Source organism: Syngnathoides biaculeatus, chromosome 1 (genome assembly GCF_019802595.1).
Source record: "Syngnathoides biaculeatus isolate LvHL_M chromosome 1, ASM1980259v1, whole genome shotgun sequence".
NCBI classification, from domain to species: domain Eukaryota; kingdom Metazoa; phylum Chordata; class Actinopteri; order Syngnathiformes; family Syngnathidae; genus Syngnathoides; species Syngnathoides biaculeatus.
In genome coordinates, this window is record NC_084640.1 from 8235998 (window position 1) to 8255930 (window position 19933).

At 43.0% G+C, this 19933-nt stretch overlaps 2 protein-coding genes across 2 annotated transcripts; one reads left to right on the forward strand and one right to left on the reverse strand.

Annotated features, from left to right (window-relative positions):
- Nucleotides 1-690: 690 nt before the first annotated feature.
- dlx5a (distal-less homeobox 5a) lies at nucleotides 691-2198 on the reverse strand. Its single transcript, XM_061825668.1, has 3 exons — nucleotides 1703-2198; nucleotides 1368-1552; nucleotides 691-1151 (listed from the first exon to the last, which is right to left on the reverse strand). Exons 1-3 carry the CDS (start codon nucleotides 2043-2045, stop codon nucleotides 834-836), a joined length of 846 nt encoding a protein of 281 aa, XP_061681652.1. The 5' UTR covers nucleotides 2046-2198; the 3' UTR covers nucleotides 691-833.
- A 1666-nt stretch (nucleotides 2199-3864) lies between these two features.
- On the forward strand, nucleotides 3865-15145 carry ago2 (argonaute RISC catalytic component 2). Its single transcript, XM_061813523.1, has 20 exons — nucleotides 3865-4123; nucleotides 5150-5197; nucleotides 6320-6500; nucleotides 6591-6711; nucleotides 6774-6955; nucleotides 7945-8081; nucleotides 8167-8301; nucleotides 8377-8464; nucleotides 8779-8926; nucleotides 9025-9144; nucleotides 10218-10340; nucleotides 10431-10564; nucleotides 10660-10844; nucleotides 10920-11079; nucleotides 12021-12111; nucleotides 12187-12381; nucleotides 12475-12609; nucleotides 12680-12781; nucleotides 13871-14070; nucleotides 14146-15145. The coding sequence occupies exons 1-20, from the start codon at nucleotides 4105-4107 to the stop codon at nucleotides 14252-14254; spliced, it is 2613 nt and encodes an 870-aa protein (XP_061669507.1). The 5' UTR covers nucleotides 3865-4104; the 3' UTR covers nucleotides 14255-15145.
- The last annotated feature ends 4788 nt before the right edge of the window (nucleotides 15146-19933 follow it).

The following is a 19933-nucleotide window of genomic DNA, read 5'->3' on the forward strand; positions in this document are numbered from 1 at the left end:
TGCGGCCGGGAGCGGCAGAGCTCTGGAGCCGGCCTACCCCCGCAGGAATGCGGATTGTCTCAGATCTCCCTGACGCCGACCCCCCCCCCCCTCACTTCCCCATCACACCAACCGCCACCCACCGTCCACCCCCCCCCTCCCCCCGACGCCCCCTCGCTGCCATTGAAAGCGCCTAATTGTAGGGGACGCAAAGCGAAGGAGACTGCAGACTGTCTGCAAGCATAAACAAAACAAAACAAAAAAACTTTTTTTTTCTTCCAGTCGAGTCGAAAATCACAAAATGATCGAAGGAAAATGCATAAAATCCAATGAAGGCAAAGGCAACTGTCGTAATTTGCAGAAATGTACACATATTGAAAATATTCAATAAATCTCTTGGTTTCCTTTTAAATGATCATTTGAGTGACGGATGTGTGTTAAAGTGTTTTGCGAATCCATAAAAATGGAAATAAATGGCAGGCCGTGCCAAGTGAAACATAATCTGAATAATACATCCGACAACTGCGGCTGTGATTTACAAGCATGTCTTTATAAAAAAAAAAGGAAAAAAAATTACCCGAGGCTTACGATAATATTTTTTTATGTCAGCGATATTGTGTCGCAGAGTAGGTAAGACGAAGAATAGAATCGAAGCTTGCATTTAAACGTTTAATAGTCTTCCAAAAAAATGCAATAAATTACATGCACACATTTACACATTTTACACGTTTCTTCTATGACTGTCAAATACATTGCATATCCCCTGAAATGTCAACACGAGTCCCATAGAAGATTTTTTTTTTTTTTGAAAAAAAAAATTGAAATGAACAACAGTTTTGTTTTTTCTTTTGTTTTCAATATAACGTCCCCGCTCCGAGAGCCAACGAGTGCTGTATCGAGTTGGGGGTCTGCAGGTGGGCGGCCACCGAGCTGCCGACCGAAGACGAGTACCACGAGCCCGAGCTTTCCAAAAAGTTAGAGGACGACGTGTTGAGGCTTTGCGGCTGCAAGCTGTGGGGCCTGGAGGGCCCGTGTGCGTCCCACACGGCGGGGGACTGGGGGGAGTTGCACGCCATGGGGTCGCTGGAGCTGGGGCTGTGTTCCGGGGGGAGCTCGCCGTTTTTCAGGATCTTCTTCATTTTGGATCGCCTGTTCTGGAACCAGATTTTCACCTGGAAAAAAAAACAAAACAAAAAACAAAACAAAAAACAAAACAAACAAAAAAAAAAACCACATATATGTTAGTATTTAATGCAAAAGGCAGGATGAAAAAATAGAATTGGTAGGCGAAAATTACGCACGATGTTTAATTTTTTTATTTTAATTAAAATGAAGCACAAAAAAAATCTACGGATTAAAGATTTTTTTTTATTATTATTAAATCTGACCTGCGTTTGCGTGAGACCGAGCGATGCAGCCAATTCGGCTCTCTCCGGCAAGGCCAGGTACTGCGTGTTCTGGAAGCGCCTCTGCAGGGCCGCCAGCTGGAAACTGGAGTAGATGGTCCGAGGTTTGCGCACTTTTTTCGGCTTCCCGTTCACCATCCTCACCTCGGGCTCAGCAATTTCCTTTTCTGCGTAAAATAAATGTCATTCTTGAGGCCGGGGTGACCGCTTCCATTTCACACGCGATGTTGCAAATAAAAATGTATTTTTAAAATTAGACGTATAATCGATGCAATAAATGGACTGGATTTTTTTTTTTTTTAATCATAGGGTCTTACCTTGGGGACTTGGTTGAGCTCTGCTGTAAGCACCAGCGTACTGGTGGTAGGCTGGGGTCGGGTACGACCCATAGTCTGTGTAAGATTTTGTCGGAAAATTTCCTGCAGATGCGTTCACGGCCGGGTACTGGTACTGATAGGCATTGAGCGGCTTCCCGTAAGAGGTGGAAGTGGGCGAGCAGTAGCCGTGAGAGACTCCAGCGGCGGGACTGTAGTAGCCAGAATCCGTGGCGGTGGACTCGGGTAAAGTAGGAGATTCCTGGGAGGGATGATGCATGGCGGAGAGCTGGAAAGACGTCTGGAAATCTGTCGGTTTGGTTCTCCGGTCGAATACTCCAGTCATTTTTCAGAAAGGGAACGCTTGGAATAGTTAAATGAGTTCAACACACCAAAAAAAGCAAAACATGAAAAAAAACAAAAAACAAAAACGAGGCGTTGAGGCTCCAAAGCGGCGTAGAAACTACACTGACATTGTGGGAATAGTCTCAGGTCGTCGGGATCTGGTGCAGACTGCAGCCAGGCGCGCAGCAAAGACTTGGTTAAATCCGAAACGCGCTCTTACGCACTGCAGGGAGGATCTGGTTCCATTGGCCAGGACTCACAAACTCGCGCGCGTGCACGCGCACCCGCACGGGCCCAGCTACACTCAAGTCACACTGCCAGCATCCTTATTGGAGGGGGATTGTGGCTAAATTGTCGTGTGGAAGCAATTCAAAGTGGTGGCCGTGTCGCTCATTTCAAATTTCTACTACATTGTACGCTTACACATTATTCATACAACAACAATTCATTATTATAAATTCCTGAGCAAATTGCGAAACCAATTTCTTTGGGGAAATATAATAGTAATGCACGGAGCAGGACGCATAAGTAAAATAACGTCAACATTGATTTTGTTTGTTATTTTTAAGCACAATTTGTGCAGGTTAATGAGATACTCCTCAAATAAAAGATCTCCCACGCGAAGATTATAAGCATTTACACACGTACAAAATCCAAACATCACCCCACAACCAATCTTTGCATGATAGGCAATTATTTTAATGCATCACGTGCCATAAAATGTGTTTTAACTCCCAAATGGATCAACAGACAGGCAGGATGAAGAAAAAAGGGCTGTCATCCAGTGGTGAACAGCGACGACTCGTGTGAAAATCATGTTACTGCACATTTCGCTCAGAAAATACCAAACTGGAATTAGATGGCGGCACCCGCTTTTGTGGAGTTTGTATGTTCTCCTCGTAGCTGAGTGGCTGTTCTCCGGGCACGTCGGTTTCCTCCCCACAACCCGCAAAACATGCATTAATTGGAGACTCTAAAATGTCCCAAGGTGTGATTGTGAGTGCGACTGTTGTCTGTCTCCATGTGTCCTACGATTTACTGGTAACCAATTCAGGGTGTACGTCGCCTTCAACCCGTTGACAGCGTCGATGTACTCCAGCTCTCCCGTGACCCTTGTGAGGATAGGCGTCTAAGAAAATGGATGGATGGAATTAGGTTCCGTTGACGTCAGTACCCGGATGTCATCGATATATTAAAAAAGAAATGAATTCGCGAGTAAATTAAACATTTAATTCGAGAAACGCGCTTTCGGTGTTGTATTGTGTAACATTACATCTCTCTGTCAAAAATCTGAATAACTAACATTCTTCACATTTTCGACTACCTCCGTTAACCCGACCTCCATGACCCGGAAATACATTCTTCCACGGAGAAAGCGCGCCAGTCTGGTTGACGGTTGAGAACCGTATGAAGTAAAGTTTGAAATATAATTAGAAAGTAACATTTTAATGTTAACCAAAAAAATGGTTAAACTGGGATATCTGTCGTTTAAAAAAATCAGGACATTTGTTACATGCGTGGCTTGCGTCTGACGTCTTCAGACGAATAACCAAGATACTTCCCCACCCACGGATGTTTACAAAAAAAAAAAATAATTAGAGCGTTCAGAACAACATAAAAATAAAACGTCATTCAAAATACATACATAGAATTTCAAAATATCCCAAGCATGAAATAATAATGAGTAGCACGCATCTATAATATGCCAGAAGAAAAATAGTGTGTGGTTAAAAACTCAACAAATTCAGCCGGAAAGACGTGGACGAAACCGGAAATAAGCACAGGAGAACTATTTATTTTCCTCGAGGTTTATGCGCGTATGCGTGTGTGTATGACCGTGCTAGCTTCTCTCCACTCGGCTACGGTTTTGTGAGTTGGGGGGATGGGGCCGCGTCGAGGATGATCGACTCCAAGTATTTAGCGAGTCGAAGAATTTCCCAACTCGGATTCCCTCGTGTTGCACCTAACTACTTTTCGACCACGCATGAATTTCGGCTGGAAATCGCCGACGTAAAGTGGAGTATTTTCACGGCCACGACACAGGTTTAAAAGTCGACAAAATGTATCCCACTGCTGGAGGTAAGTGGCACCAAGCTAACACGAGCCGTCTGCTCCAAGTCTCAGCTAGCGAATGTTAACCGTAAAGGGCCTTTGCTTCTAATTTGTACTCAACATCGAGTGTGAGTGTCGGCTGTTGTGCGGTATTTTTTTTTTTTTTTTTGAGCTTGTTCGCACAACCCATTGAAGCTCAGCTCGGCGTTACGTGCAGCAGTAATTGGAGAGCAAGCTTAGCGTGCAACAACAAGCTGCTATTAGCCACGTTAGCTTCCTACCTACCTCGTTCCTCAAAACTTGTGCTAATACGCTTCGCAATGCGAGCTAGGGGCTGGGTGTGCAATTAAGTGTCCTTATTGTTCTATAAATTATAATACGTCGTGTTTACCGGGTCAATTATGACGATTACGCGTCTCGTGTAAACTCAAATAAATTAGCGGAATATTTAGCCCCTTGTCGTGCTATCTAATCTCATCCCCAATCTTAGCTGAGGTAAAGATGTAAACACGCTTCTGTTACACACACACACACTTTGCTAAACACACTTGTCTGCATAGCTCGTGCATTTATTCTAAACAAGCAAAAGCTTGGTTGAAGGATGGCGGACGAACATCGTAGTTTTGCTGTTAGTTGACCTAATTAGTTTCGAAAGGTTCAGCATTTATTTGATGCTTTTCCACTGTTAACTTGCATTAAAATCCACCTCGACCCCTAAGGGGTTCTTTTTCCCCCAGTGTTTGGAAATGTTAGCATTTATTCACTTTTACTTTAAGGTCATAATCTGGAGTGGAATGGGTGCCTCCCTTTTCTCAGATAAACAGCTTGTTTTTGGCCCTTCTGGGTTCATATTGATAACGGATGTATTAAAATGTATCTGCACAACCTGTTTTTGGAACCAGACATCTTTAAAAATAAACAGGAAGATATTTGAAAAAGTATTGAATCGTTATTGAGGACAAATGTGGACATATGACACATGCTGGTTTCTTAGATAATGTTCTTTTGACTTTAAGTATGAGCAATCTTAACATGTATTTTGTTCCCATTTAGCCACGGAGATGTGCGAGGCACCGCGGTCCTCTGGGTCCGCCAGCTCTGGTAGGTTTTTGCCGTGAGCCCACATAATTATTTTGCCAAATGTGTGTTTCATTTTATTGGGTTGGGTTTTATATGTGGAAAGACTGCAGTTTGCTGGCACACAGTCCAGGGAGTACCTAACTTCTTGCCTCGAGTCAGCCAGGATAGGCCCTAGCTCATTTTTTGTGCAGGGAAAAAGTAATTTATTTGGAAATTGCAACATTCTGCAAGAAGCATCTGTGAACCCATTAAAAAGAGGTGTTGGATATTTCTGTCCAGAAGTTGCCAGTAGCTCGGGAACTGCATCTTTCAGAGATTGTTCGGGTTCAGGTTTTGCTGGTTCAGTTTTTTGAGCTGGTTACAACCTAAAAGCTGATTTTATACAAACCAGTCAGACAGGCATTTGTCACTTGAATAGGTTGTGCCAAGTTAAAATATAACATTGAAATCTCAAAACTTAAACAGTTCATTCTGTGATGCAGTTTAAATGTGTTGTAATAAAAGAAAAATCCATCGAGAAGAAAATTAAGTAAATTATTTTTAGATATTTGGGCTTTGGCCTACTCCATTTATCTGTCACATTTTCAAAGCAGAAATTCATTTTCTTGTAGTCTGCTTAAAGATTTGTGGAACTCGTGACATGCTTGCCTGTCGTTAATTGATGTTTGGAAGAGGCGGTGCAATCATGACAGTCTATTCATTAACAGGCATTTAAGTTTACCTAAATTCCCTGTTAATATCGTGGAGGTAGTCCGTATATGCTTGCATGTCTACTTGTCATCAACCATTGCGTTTTGCTTGTTTTCTGGAAAACAACAGTGCCGTTTCGTCTACTGTATAGCACAAGCGTGAGATTCTTATCTTGAAAATTTGCAAAAATTCTGTGCTATTTATACTATCTATTCAGTCACCAGTTTTCTGAAGCGGTCTGTTTTTCCTGCCCTCAGTCTCCTTAAATGTTGAGGAATAGATACATAGACAGTTGTGTCCCGTCTGATGTTTTCAATGCGGCATGGTTTTTTTCGCCTATTTCTGTGGTCCTAGTGGAAAACTGACCGCCCGAAACCAAGTCGACCACTACAGACTGCTGGAAAATGAGCCCTGCGTAACTTGCTGCTATTATAACTGTGTGTTCTGTTTTAGAGCCGCCATCTTCCCCAGTGCCAGAATATGTGTTCAAGCCACCCTCAAGGCCAGACTTTGGCACCATGGGAAGGACAATCAAGCTTCAGGCCAATTTCTTTGAGATGGAAATCCCCAAACTGGAAGTGTATCATTATGACATTGACATCAAGCCCGAGAAATGTCCTAGGAGGGTCAACCGGTGCGGTTGAGTTTAAACGCGCTGGCTTCTTTTCAATGATGTTGTCGAAATCCCAGGGGCATAATTTGTTTATTTTTCCCCATTTTTCAGCGAAATTGTGGAGCACATGGTCCAGCACTTTAAAACCCAGATCTTTGGGGATCGAAAGCCAGTGTATGATGGCAGGAAGAACCTGTACACAGCCATGTCCTTGCCCATAGGGAGAGACAAAGTATGTAATGTTTGGGTGACAAGCATGTGCGATTTGCCAGAATCCCAACAGATCCTTTGCAGGTGGAGCTCGAGGTGACCATTCCAGGGGAGGGCAAGGACCGCAGCTTCAAAGTATCCATCAAGTGGGTGTCGTGCGTCAGCCTGCAAGCTCTGCATGAGGCGCTGTCGGGACGGCTCCCCAGCGTCCCCTTCGAGACCATCCAAGCCCTGGATGTGGTCATGAGACATTTGCCCTCTATGAGGTATGTCCAAATATATATTTTTTTGTCTGAGCATGTTTGGAATTTTTTGGGTGGTGATGGTCAAATTTTGCTCATTTGAGATCACAACATGGACAAAACTGGTTCTGTGTGCCAGTGTCATTTAAAACAGCTGTTGAATTTGAGCTGACCTGATTCAAACTTAATTATTTTGCTCACAATTATGTTGGAACATATATACAGTGGAGAAAATAAGTATTTGAACACCCTGCTATATTGTAAGTTCTCCCGCTTAGAAATCATGGTGGGGGCCTGACATTTTCATTGTAAGTACATGTCCACTGTGAGAAAGATAATCTAAAAAGTAAAATCCAGAAATCACAATGTATGATTTTTTTTTTTTTTTTTTTTAAACTATTTATTTGTGTCGTACAGCTGCAAATAAGTATTTGAACAGCTGAGAAAAGCAATGTTAATATTTGGTACAGTAGCCTTTGTATGCAACTACAGAGGTCAAACGTTTCCTGTAGTTCACCAGGTTTGTACACAATATTCACAGAATTCTAGCTGATAGATGGGAGAACTTACAATATAGCAGGGTGTTCAAATACTTACTTTCTTCACTGTGTACTCTGTAGCTCAGGAGCGCTCAATGCGTCGATCGATCGCGAGGCAGTCTTGGTCGATCACAGGACGGCGCGCCCAAAAAAAAAAAAAAAAGACGTCAGCCAATGTTCCCTCTAAACTGTGCGCATGTGCAATTGTGTACCACTGATGCAGTCTCTTCGCAGATATTCTGCGTTGCGCGCGCAAAAAAAAAAATACAAAATCTAATCCCCAATGTCGTCGGCTGGCTGCTTGAAAAGTAGATCTTGGGGTAAAAAAAAAAAAGTCTGGGCACTCCTGCCATAGCTGTTCAGTACAATGAAACCCTTCATTTTAGTAATTTATTATTCCCCAATAAATGTTTTTTTTTCCGCCTGTTTAAATAACTAATAAACTTTTTTTTTCTTTTTTTTTTTTTCTGTCAGGTATACGCCAGTCGGCCGCTCTTTCTTCACTCCTTCCGAGGGGTGTTCAAACCCCCTGGGCGGGGGCAGAGAGGTGTGGTTTGGTTTCCACCAATCTGTCAGGCCTTCTCTTTGGAAAATGATGCTCAATATTGATGGTAAATCTCCAATTCCAATTTTTCATCATTGAACTTATGAATCGAATTTCCAATGGGGGAAAAAAAACTTTTTGGGGTTTTGCAGTTTCAGCCACCGCGTTCTATAAAGCTCAACCTGTAATTGAGTTCATGTGTGAGGTCTTGGATTTTAAAAGCATCGAAGAACAACAGAAGCCCTTAACAGACTCTCAAAGAGTTAAATTTACCAAAGAAATAAAAGGTACCGTGTCCTTTAACTTATATTTTTGTTTCTATTACTTTGAATAAGAAAACTTTGACATATTCTTCGTTGCAGGCCTGAAAGTAGAAATTACACATTGTGGACAGATGAAGAGGAAATACAGAGTGTGCAACGTGACCAGAAGACCAGCCAGCCATCAAACGTAAGAATCTTTTGTTTTTTTTCCTTCATTATAATCCCGCTCTGGTGTCTGCCCCAACCAAAATACAATCCTTCCTTCGTGTAGCAAGAGATACACAGTGGGCCGTCTCCTATCCAAGATGTAGTAATCCCAAATTCAAATTTTAGTTTTCTGGGTTAAAAAAAACTAACCTCAGTTATTCGGTGTAAAATGAAATGGAGTGTCAAAGAAGTGCTGTGACCTATTTACTGGATATTGATTGTGTATAAAAAGTCAAAAATGGATAGATACTGCACATTGAGTCATACTGGTTGTGTTCTTTTCTGCTCACTCAGGTTCCCCCTGCAACAGGAGAACGGCCAAACTATCGAGTGCACCGTGGCGCAGTATTTCAAAGACAAGTACAAACTTATGCTGCGGTACCCTCACCTGCCATGTCTGCAGGTGGGACAGGAGCAAAAGCACACCTACCTGCCGCTAGAAGTAAGGAACCGCCAATGGCGCCAAGACATGTCATCCGCCTGGTAAATGTATGTGTTTTTTTTTTTTTTTTTTGCTAAAGCCTGTTGTTGTATTTTCAGGTGTGTAACATAGTTGCGGGACAGCGCTGCATCAAAAAACTGACAGACAATCAGACCTCTACAATGATCCGCGCCACTGCCAGATCAGCGCCCGATCGTCAGGATGAAATTAGTAAACTGGTGAGTGCTAGTGAGAGACGTGAAGAATTTTTAAACATGGATCCAGCATAAGTGTGTCTAGAATTACATTTAGACCTAAGGGCGCTTTTAACGCTGAGGCTTTTTCTTAGGTACGATTAATTGGATAACTTTAATAATTTGATTGCCAAAAAAGTGAATTCTCTGCCTGCAAGGATTTGCAGTGGTCACTTTTCGACATGGAATAATGTTCTGCAGACTCATGCACCATTCTGTGTAGAAATAGGATGGAGAAGTTTAGTATTATTTCACACTTTAAAAAAAAAAAAAAGATAACATGCAACAGAGCTAATGTGGCTAACCAGCCAAAGGTTAGCTAATTTAATAATAGCCTACCACAGCTCGTTAGAACGTAGTAGTCAGAGATAGACATAGGAGCCAGTGCACTGTAAATTTCTTTATTGACCAAACAAAACCACAATAAGTACCGTAATTTCCGGCCTACAGCGCGCACCCGATCATAGGCCTCACCCAGTAGATTTGTAAATGAAATACTATTTAGTACATACATAAGCCCCAATGCCCACATTGAAACCCACACTGAAACACGAGATGTTTACAAAGAAAGACGGTACACAGAAAGTTTTGATACGTTTAATACCTTAGCTTAACATAGCAACAACACGGTAGCACGAACAGGGTTGGTTAAAAAATAAAAAACATACTGGTTAAAAAAAACTAATAACTGCGGTAGCTACACAGTAGGACACCACTAACATGGCTGGTTAACAGAAAACATAGCTAAAACACTGAGACACGACAGCAACACGCTAGTGCGGCACTAACAGGGCCGGTTAACAAAAACAAGTGCCTTCTTGTATCCGTCAGAAAAAATGCACAAAATTCATCGCATAAGCCGCAGGGTTGGAAGCGTGTGGAAAAAAGGTCACGGCTAATAGGCCGGAAATTATGGTAATTTTACAAGTGCTTTGACATAGGTTAGTGATGGTTTTACAACTCCGAAACCAAAATTACAGATTTGTTGCACCCAATGAACAGAATTCCAATGCGAACCAATCCTACCATTAATCATAACTCTACATATTTTCATCCAGATGAGAAGCGCCAACTTCAACACTGACCCATATGTCCGCGAATTCGGAGTGATGGTGAGGGATGAGATGACAGAGGTGAACGGCCGTGTCCTCCAAGCACCCTCCATTCTGTACGGAGGCAGGGTATGTCCATCAGCAGTTGTAAGTACAGTGAATGTTTCAGATGCCTCTACAAGAATATGATGACAAATCTGCGTGCATTGTCATTTTTAGAATAAGGCGATAGCCACGCCAATCCAGGGCGTCTGGGACATGAGGAACAAGCAGTTCCACACCGGCATTGAAATCAAAGTCTGGGCCATCGCGTGCTTTGCGCCACAGAGACAGTGCACTGAACTCTTACTCAAGTGAGTCACATTCTTGGAGCTTTTGGATTACTATATGCGTGCACATCATTTCCTGAACTGGTAAAATGATATTTGCAATAATTCTTCCGTGTTAGGGCATTCACGGATCAGCTCAGGAAGATCTCGCGAGATGCAGGCATGCCCATTCAGGGTCAACCCTGCTTCTGTAAGTACGCCCAGGGTGCCGACAGCGTGGAGCCCATGTTCAGACACCTCAAGTACACGTACCAAGGCCTCCAGCTGGTTGTCGTCATCCTCCCAGGGAAGACGCCCGTCTACGGTGAGGGATCCTGTCACAGCTTTCTGGTCTTTCTTTAATTATTATATGACCATGTTCAATGACTTCTCATTGTAGCTGAGGTTAAGCGTGTTGGAGACACAGTCCTCGGCATGGCCACGCAGTGCGTGCAGGTGAAAAATGTCCAGAAAACCACACCGCAGACCCTTTCCAACCTCTGTCTGAAGATCAATGTCAAGCTGGGTGGCGTCAACAACATCCTGCTTCCTCAGGGACGGTCAGTGAAGCTGCAACCTGTATTGCGGTGGTACCTTGACCTCACATTGCCCAAACTTGTAAAGTACGGGATAAACACAAAAATAAAAAATGATAATACTTACAAGGAGCTGTAGGACCGAAAAAACCCCAACTCCAGATGCCATATGCTAGGTCACACCCCTTAAAGGCACACATCCAACATAAAATTACTGCAGTATGCACAGTAATTACACTTGATTAAACTTTTTTTTTTTGTTTAACTTGCATACTTCTCTTGGGGGGGGGGCGAATAGATTAAGTTAGTCATGAGTGAAAGTTGACTTGATTTACAAATAATTCCATTTACAAGCTCCGTTCAGGAATTAAGCTACCGTAATTCCCGACCTACAGAGCGCACTTGGTTGCAAGCCTCACTGAGTACATTTGTAAAGGAAATACCATTTGGTACATAAGTACGCCATGGCTGTGTAAAATCCGCAAGTGCCCACATTGAAACATGAGATATTTACAAAGAAAGACAGTACACAGAGAGTTTCACGCAATCGTGACTCTAACATTGGCTCCAAAGCTAGCGCCACGCTAACAAGACTGGTTAAAATAAAACTTACCGGTAAATATCACTGCACATCACACGCCAGTAATACAGCAGCAACACTCTAGCGCAGCGCTAATAGGGCAGGTAAAAGTCACTTCCTCGGCACATGTATTCCACAGGTCTCATTCTTACATTTTCCGCTCGAGTGCCCCTTGCAGCTTTTAGAAAAAAATCCACAAATTAGCCGCATCGCTGCATAACACGCAGGGTTGAAAGCGTGTGAAAAAAGACGTAGCTTGTAGGCCGGAAATTACGGTAGTAAGTCAAGGTACCACTATATTCCTATGAAATGTGGTAATTTAACTACTGCTGCTACTGTTTTAGGGTTAGGGTTTATCTTATGCGTCAACTTGAATTTGTTTTAGACCGTTGGTGTTCCAGCAGCCTGTCATCTTTCTCGGTGCCGATGTCACTCATCCTCCTGCGGGAGATGGGAAGAAACCCTCTATTGCAGCTGTGAGAAATGTCTCCCAATTTCCAACATTTTCGGAGCGCAACGTGGTCCATGGACCCCAAAATTGTTTTCCGCAGGTCGTAGGCAGCATGGATGCGCACCCCAGCCGATACTGTGCCACCGTTCGGGTACAGCAGCACCGACAAGACATCATCCAGGACCTGGCCACCATGGTGAGAGAGCTGCTCATCCAGTTCTACAAGTCCACCCGCTTCAAGCCCACCAGGATCATCTACTACCGGGACGGCATCTCTGAGGGCCAGTTCAACCAGGTAATGCACATACCTGGCACAATGCACACAAATGAGTATAAAATATTTACATTTTGAATCTTTGCTCTTATCTATAATTTGATATGCCCGCAGGTTCTTCAGCACGAACTGCTGGCCATCCGAGAGGCGTGCATCAAGTTGGAGAAGGACTACCAACCCGGTATCACCTTTGTGGTTGTCCAGAAGAGACACCACACCAGGTTGTTTTGTACAGACAGGAACGAGAGGGTCAGTGTTTTGTCTCTCAGAATTCTTTTGTATTATATTTGGAGTAAAATATGTCGTTGCTTTCGTGAAGGTCGGAAAGAGTGGCAACATTCCCGCAGGCACCACCGTGGACACCAAAATCACTCACCCATCCGAGTTCGACTTCTACCTTTGCAGTCATGCTGGCATACAGGTGAGCACCGATTTCACTTTAGACTGAATATGGCAATTACCAATTTGAGTAAAGTTATCATACACAGTTTTGCATACAACCAAAATTCGCATTGAGGGTGCCAAATAAATTGGCAACATCCAGTATTGTATTATGTTGTATAACAAATACAATGCCTCTGGAAAATTTACTGTGCATCACTCTTCTACGTGTTTTACAGTATATTAGTTTTATTGCAAAATTGATAAAAAGAAAACAAATTGAGAATTTAGGGAAAAAAGATCCTTTAGCGCTTTCTATCTTTAATGGACCTTTTTTCGACTGGCGATCTTCAGCTCCGTCCCCCTTAGCTACAGTTGCCATGCCCCACAATCTCCCAAAATGTTGACTGAACATAACAGGTTTTAACTGGATACTCTATTGCGTATTCCAGATAATATTGGGGTATGTTTTTTGCCAAATGCGTCGGACTTGTCCAAGAGAGTTCTACAGAGAGGTCTTAACTATTTCACGCAAGGATACGTACACGGAATTAAGATTTTGGACGGAGCAGGACGCAATGTCAGAGTTACAGCGAAACGTTGGCGATCGATGCCAAAAAAAAAAAAAAAAAAAAAAGTTTGGTGCCTCACAAACTTTATATTGAAAATCAACAGGATAAAATAGTGGAATGTAAAGCAGGGTGAGTACTTTTTACTTGGAAAAATCACAAGTAATATCATTGTAGTTTTTATAAATGAGTGGGTGCATTCATTTGACTTGGCTCGTAATGGAACCCAGTGCTCTGGAGGGGCGGGTTAAGACAATGCGGCTGTCCGATTGGCTATTATTTTCCCAGTGATTGACGGGTCGGAAAGGTCCATTGAAATCCTAAGGGTCTGAATAGTTATCTACATGAAATTGATCACTTTATTCTTTTCAACTAAATAGTATGTACAGTTCAAAAGTCTGGCGTTTGTAATGTCACTACATCGAAATCCTTTTTGGATTTGCACGTAAAAACAAGAATGTAGCAGTCGACCGTGTCCGCACACACGTCGGTCGGCCTTTCTATTTAACGCGTCCCGCTGCGAGGGGAGAAACGGCATGGTCACCGTCCCAACTGTGCAGGGTACCAGCCGGCCGTCTCACTACCACGTGCTCTGGGACGACAATCACTTCTCCTCTGACGAGCTGCAGGTGCTCACGTACCAGCTCTGCCACACGTACGTGCGCTGCACCCGCTCCGTTTCCATCCCGGCGCCTGCCTACTATGCCCATTTGGTGGCTTTCCGCGCCCGTTATCACTTGGTGGACAAGGAGCACGACAGGTGAGGATCGATTTGCAGACGTTCGCAGCACGTCTTGCATCTCGTTTCAAAGCTTCATATTTCTCTTTTCTTCAGCGCCGAGGGCAGTCACACATCAGGTCAGAGCAACGGGCGCGACCAACAAGCCTTGGCCAAAGCTGTTCAGATCCACCAGGACACCCTGCGCACAATGTACTTCGCCTGAGACTGCAGGTTGGCGTGGGAAGGGGGGTGGGGGGAGGCTCCCGCTGAGGGCACACGCTACCCTTTCGTCTAGATGTCAGCTGTGTGCTTTTACCGTGTGAGCTCCATACCGAAAACATGTGGCGGGTACCCAAGCCGAAACAAAGTTCCCACAGAAGTCCGCTGCATCGGGCTTCGGCTAACTACTTGGTGTGTTTGTAAAATATGTCGCAAAGTATGAAAGTAGTTTTTTTTTTTTTTTTTTTCCAACGTGGTGCTTTTATGAGTTAGGAGAAGCACCTCAGCTATTTTTTTTTTTTTTTTTCAAATCGTGTTCGAGGGGGCACCTTCGCAATTTGTTCCTCAGACGCACATTGAGCAGCCAGTCGCAGGCGAGTGCACTGTCGAGAACGGGTACTTCAATCAGGACGAAAGTACTCCCCATTTTCACATCAGGCACTATGAAAATGAACGTGCCATTTTTAGACACAACCTTTCTTTGATCATGTTTGTTAGAATATTTGATCTGCATCTTTTTATTTTTTATTTTTTCAGTATTTGTCCCCGATGACCATTCTCTGCCAAATCCGGGGACAATCTCGATATCAACTCTTAATATTTCCATAGCTACGCGATAGTTACCTGTTTTGACTTGTTGATCTGATAAGTTTGCTCTCAAAACCCAACCGCCGTGGTGAAATCATGTATCGGGACCGGTTCCCAGAAAACATAATTATTTTTTTTAATGTATTCTGAGCTGTGTTTATAAGACGCACCATGTATAGATCAATTTAGGGAGCGTAGACACTTTTTTTTTTTTTTTTTCTCCCTCGTCTTTTTATAGAATGGTTTTAATTAATTTCAGTCAGAGTTTTTAATGAATATGCATGTAGCCAACTCCTGTTTTAGAAACTTCGACTCACTTTTTTTTTTTTTTTTTTTTTTTTTTTTTTTTTCCCATGATACACAGTGCTCAAATTTGGTCATATAACTATACAGTGTATGTTTGTGTGTACCCATACACACACACATTGTATGAGTATAAGCTGCAGTTTTAGAGCGGGATATTGGTGTGGTGTTTCCTTAGCAATGCATTAGGTACAGTGTACAATATTTTAGAGCTCAAATTCCTTCAAAAACAACAAAGCATTTTCCCAATAGGAGTTGTCGCACACAAGTGTCGTGTTTTTTTTTTTTTTATGCAAATGACTTTCTCTGAGTCTTTTTATGATGTTAAAAAAATAATCTCTATTTTGAATAAATTCTCCGTGGAGACCGCCGAAACGGATGTTTGTAAAATGAATAACTGGCCCACGTGTTATGGAAAGTAACACTATTTGTGTACAGAATCCACTGCAAATATTCTCTTGCCTTCAAGACTGTTAGCAGTCGCAAGTCATTCTTTAGACGTTTTCTATTGCCCACTTTTATCAATTTTAAGATAGCGAATGTTCATAGTCTTGAATGGAGCGGACGTTGTATCAACTTCTAACTATGCATTGTTTTTAACCAAGAGTTTTAGCAGAGGTGTGTGGGGGGGGGGAATCCCTCCTTTCAATCTGGTGTTTTTATAGATGTAGTGCTTTTAGTCGTTTTTAATCGTGTCGCTTTTAGTCGCATCGCTCTTTTGTGTGGTCCTTTGTAACTTTTGCCGAAATTTTTTCTAGCTCGACAATTGGGGCCTGCTCTCAGCCAAATAAGATTATGGAACCTAACAAGATAAACGTTCAAAAGACACAGAAAGCCGGGGGCCCGCGAAAAAGTACCCCAGTGGCAGACGTTTTCACTGTAAAGCACCTCACTGGAACGGCCCACACAACTTATTTTTTTGGGGGGGGGAACCAGACGCGATGGAAGTACTAAAGGAAGCCAATTGAGACTTATTTTCCCCCACCTTGTTGAACAACCAGATAGCCGACTGACTGTGTTTGCGGGGGCATTCAGAACACCGTGTACTTGATATTTACTGTCGATGTCAATGTTGTACTTGCTGGTGCTGGTCTCAAAGGATGCACTTTTGATAGCGTAGTATTGGGTTGAGCTCCAATAGGTCTGTTTGTTTGTGGGTGTGTGTGTGTGTGTGTTTGTGTGAGAGAAAAATGGGAGTTTTGGCCATATTATGACACTGGCGTAATTGTATGGAAATGGCCTCGTGTTCTACCTCTTGTTACCTGTTCAAGTGTTATGGTAACATCACACTGCTGGCCATTTCTGCATAATTGCCCACGCTATCGATCTAAATGGCATTGATTTTATTTTGGGGTCGGGTGGGGGGAATCTTAAGTTTTGGTATTTATGGCGATGAAGTAATAATGTGGAATGGGGTCGTTTTTATTTCTTAGAGGGCCTTTAGAACACGGAGCTGCGCGACCAAATTCTCGGAAGTGCGACACGCACACGGCTTTCCCTCCTGTCGATTAACTCTATGCACCGGTGACGCAAAAGTCCTTTTTGACACTTTGATCCGTTTCTGTCCGAGACCAGCGACAAATGCAAAGGCCACCCGAGGTGTCCATCTGTGGAGGTCATCCTGTTCCCAGCGCTTGGCATGAACACCTGAAACCTGAAAAAAAAAAATCACTGGAATTTGAACGTTGTGGTGATGGATATTTGTTTCCTGCATGCAGTCATGCCTTGTGAGTCGTTTCGGAAGGTTGCGTATCTGGGTCAGTGTGCTCTGATGGATTCTTGGCGCTGACGCCAACAGCATGTTTGGTTCTGGCTTTTTGGACGGTGGTCATGTTCTGGTCACAAGTAGCTGCAATCTTCATAGGTTAAACGTGATTTTGGGAGTTAATCAGTGTCCTATTGTGAGCCTGACTCACTCACAAGTGTCTCTTCTGAAGTCACTTATTTTATATCGGTAAAGCTTTTCACACGGAATCAGCACAAAGTCGGCGGAACAGTCGCGCCCTTGTTTATTAAGTGTGCCTTTCAGACAGAACCAACCCACTGAGGCGCAAGGACAACGCAGTGTCGATGCAGCTTCCCGCAGTCAGACAATTAGACGTGCCTACCCCCACGCCGGCTTTCTGACAAACAAGCCACCATTTTTGTCAAACACCAACGTTTAAACTACTCGACACGTCATTGCGAAGTCACCTTGTACACAGTCGTCGTTCTGCGTCTATCGTACGTCTGATATTATCTTGGAAAACGAGAGATAAAATAGACTTCAATCTCTCCCCCCCCACCCCGTACCTTTCACACAGAACAGTAACCACCAGGGAGAGCTTCGAAGGGCAGTGTGAAATATTTCTCTTTCCCGAAAGGGTTTTTCTTTATCGTCTGTCTTGACGTTTGACTTGACCTACTACTATACCAGCACCTTAGAAAGCCAGAACGGAATCGCTTGTCATTTTAAATATATAAAGTCCAACAAACTTTTGACAATGTTTGTTTTTGCACTAAAAACAAGAGAGGATTTTGTAGCTTTTGGCGGACGAGCTCGTTTGTATCCAGAAAGCAGTAATTGGCTCCCGTCTCCGAGCAGGGCCCAAGCCATTAAATAGCCGTAGCCCCGGAAGCTACCGCATCAGAGCATTTTTTTTTTTTTTTTTTTTTTTCTTTCAGAGATATCCCTCTGCCTTTTTAAATGTTAAAAGCGGGAGACGTTGTCGTCATGAGCTGTAAAGACCAGACAGGTCGTAATCAACTTAGCCGCATTTCCCCCTTGTTGGTCCAGTTCGGGTTACCACGGTATGGTTCTCCAGAATATATTACAGCGACAGCAACCCATCACAGACTGCATCGTTCTCGCACTCCACCCTACATAAACCATCCAGATCGTACTAAAGCTATGATATTTCAACTGAGAATTGGTACATCAATCATTACGACAGCAGGTAACGTGTACACCTACGAACGTACCGCCGTGGGCGGCGGCGAGGAAGAACGGGGACTGAACTGCTCAAATATTTTACGAAGGCGGTACCGATACAGAATCACGCTCTGTCGTGACTGAGTTTGGCGCTTTGACTTGTTAAATACTGATGGGCATTTCCCAAAACTAAAGCTGAAATCAATCATTTGTCCCTTCTCAAGGGGGGTGAGAGATTCTTTCTGAATGTGGCGCCAGTTTTGGGACTGAGTAGAATAGTTGCCGTAGCTGAGATTTCAGTTCCGCATCGCTGAGCCAATCTTGTTCTTTAGACTCGCGTTTTCCAACCTTGATTGAACTGAGGTACAACAAATTTAGTTGGGGGGGTTGGCAACCCGTGAAGTATTCTCCGTGAGGTGTACCCGCTCAGTTTTTCCACTCTCGGTGTGCTTAATTCCACGTCTTGTGCAGACGACGCTACGTTGAAGTGAGTCGAGGAGCTTCACGTGGGGCTTTGCCACCCACCATTTTGTGGTATCTGTAGGGAATTAAAGTAGGCCTTTAGAGGAGGATGGGGGGCGGGCATCAAATACTCATGAATTTGGACAAACGTGTGACAGCTTTGCAAGTTTACGGATGCCCGTGCTGCAGACACGCCATTGTTTATATTCCACATATTAATTTAAATGCACATATTCACCTTAGTTGGGCTGCTTTGGCTCTTCCTTTTAAGCAGGACAGACAAAAAGTGGCTTCCATAAGCTAATTGAAACGTCATTTCACCGTCGCGGCTCTTTGGTGAAAATGAGTTCACGTCGAGAGGAACGTTTGCGTTTGGCAGTCCGTCACGTCTGAATATCGATTTTTAGTTCCGAGCAAAAAAAAAAAAAAAAAAAAAAAAAAAACAATTGCCGTTGGATAGTCGCATATCTCCTCTCTGTGCTAGCGCTACGATGCTACAACCCGTTTTCCTCACTCCAGGTAGCAATGAATGTATTTATAGCTTCTGTGTGGATATCTACCTTTTTAAAAATTTCTTTTTTTTTTTTTTTTTTTTTTTTTATTTCTTATGTATGGCCTATTTTTGTACCATAACTTTGGGAATTTTTATTTTATTTATAGGTGTCATTGTAATATTCATCCAGGGTTCTTTGACTAGATTTTCCCTTTCCAGAACTACGCAACAAATTTTCGATGTTCCAGTCGTCTCCCACAAGTCACAAATGGATCTTTTTTTTTTTTTTTTTTCTGTACAAGCAGTTTGTGTATGTATGATGGTTGTTTTGGTGTCAATCTCGTTAGCTCTTTAGACGTTAGCCTGCACTCTTGATACTCCTGCCCAGTCCAACTTCTTGAAAAGCTTTCCCCGACTTGAGTTTAGTACTCCCACGCCTGAAACACAAAGGATTGTTTTCGTTCAGGAGTCGCTTTCTTCTTATTTTATCTTTTTATTATTCTTACATTTGGTGATTGTACAACACCACAGCTTTCTTTCCTGTCTGATTTCAAACAGCACAACTTCTCAGAAACCATCGTTTTAGTCCACCTAGTTGTCCAAAGCCGCATGGTCCTGCTCTGTTCTTCGCATGGGGATAAGTATTGGTCAGCTATAATGTTGGAAGCAATGAGCACAAATGAAAAAAAAAAAAAAATGTTGCACTAGGGAAAGAACTTGCCCAATAAGTGCAAGACTTGTATTTTGTAATTTGTATTTTAAAAGCATTTTAAGAACCGTGTGGCTTCTTCTTACCAGCTTGGGGGGAAAATAAAAACATTTAAAAAAAAAAAAAAAAAACCTACCTCAGAGCATTTTGCGGTGCTAGCTAACATATTAGCCCTGATTTACAATAACAGAATGAAAATCCCAAATTGTAGTGACCA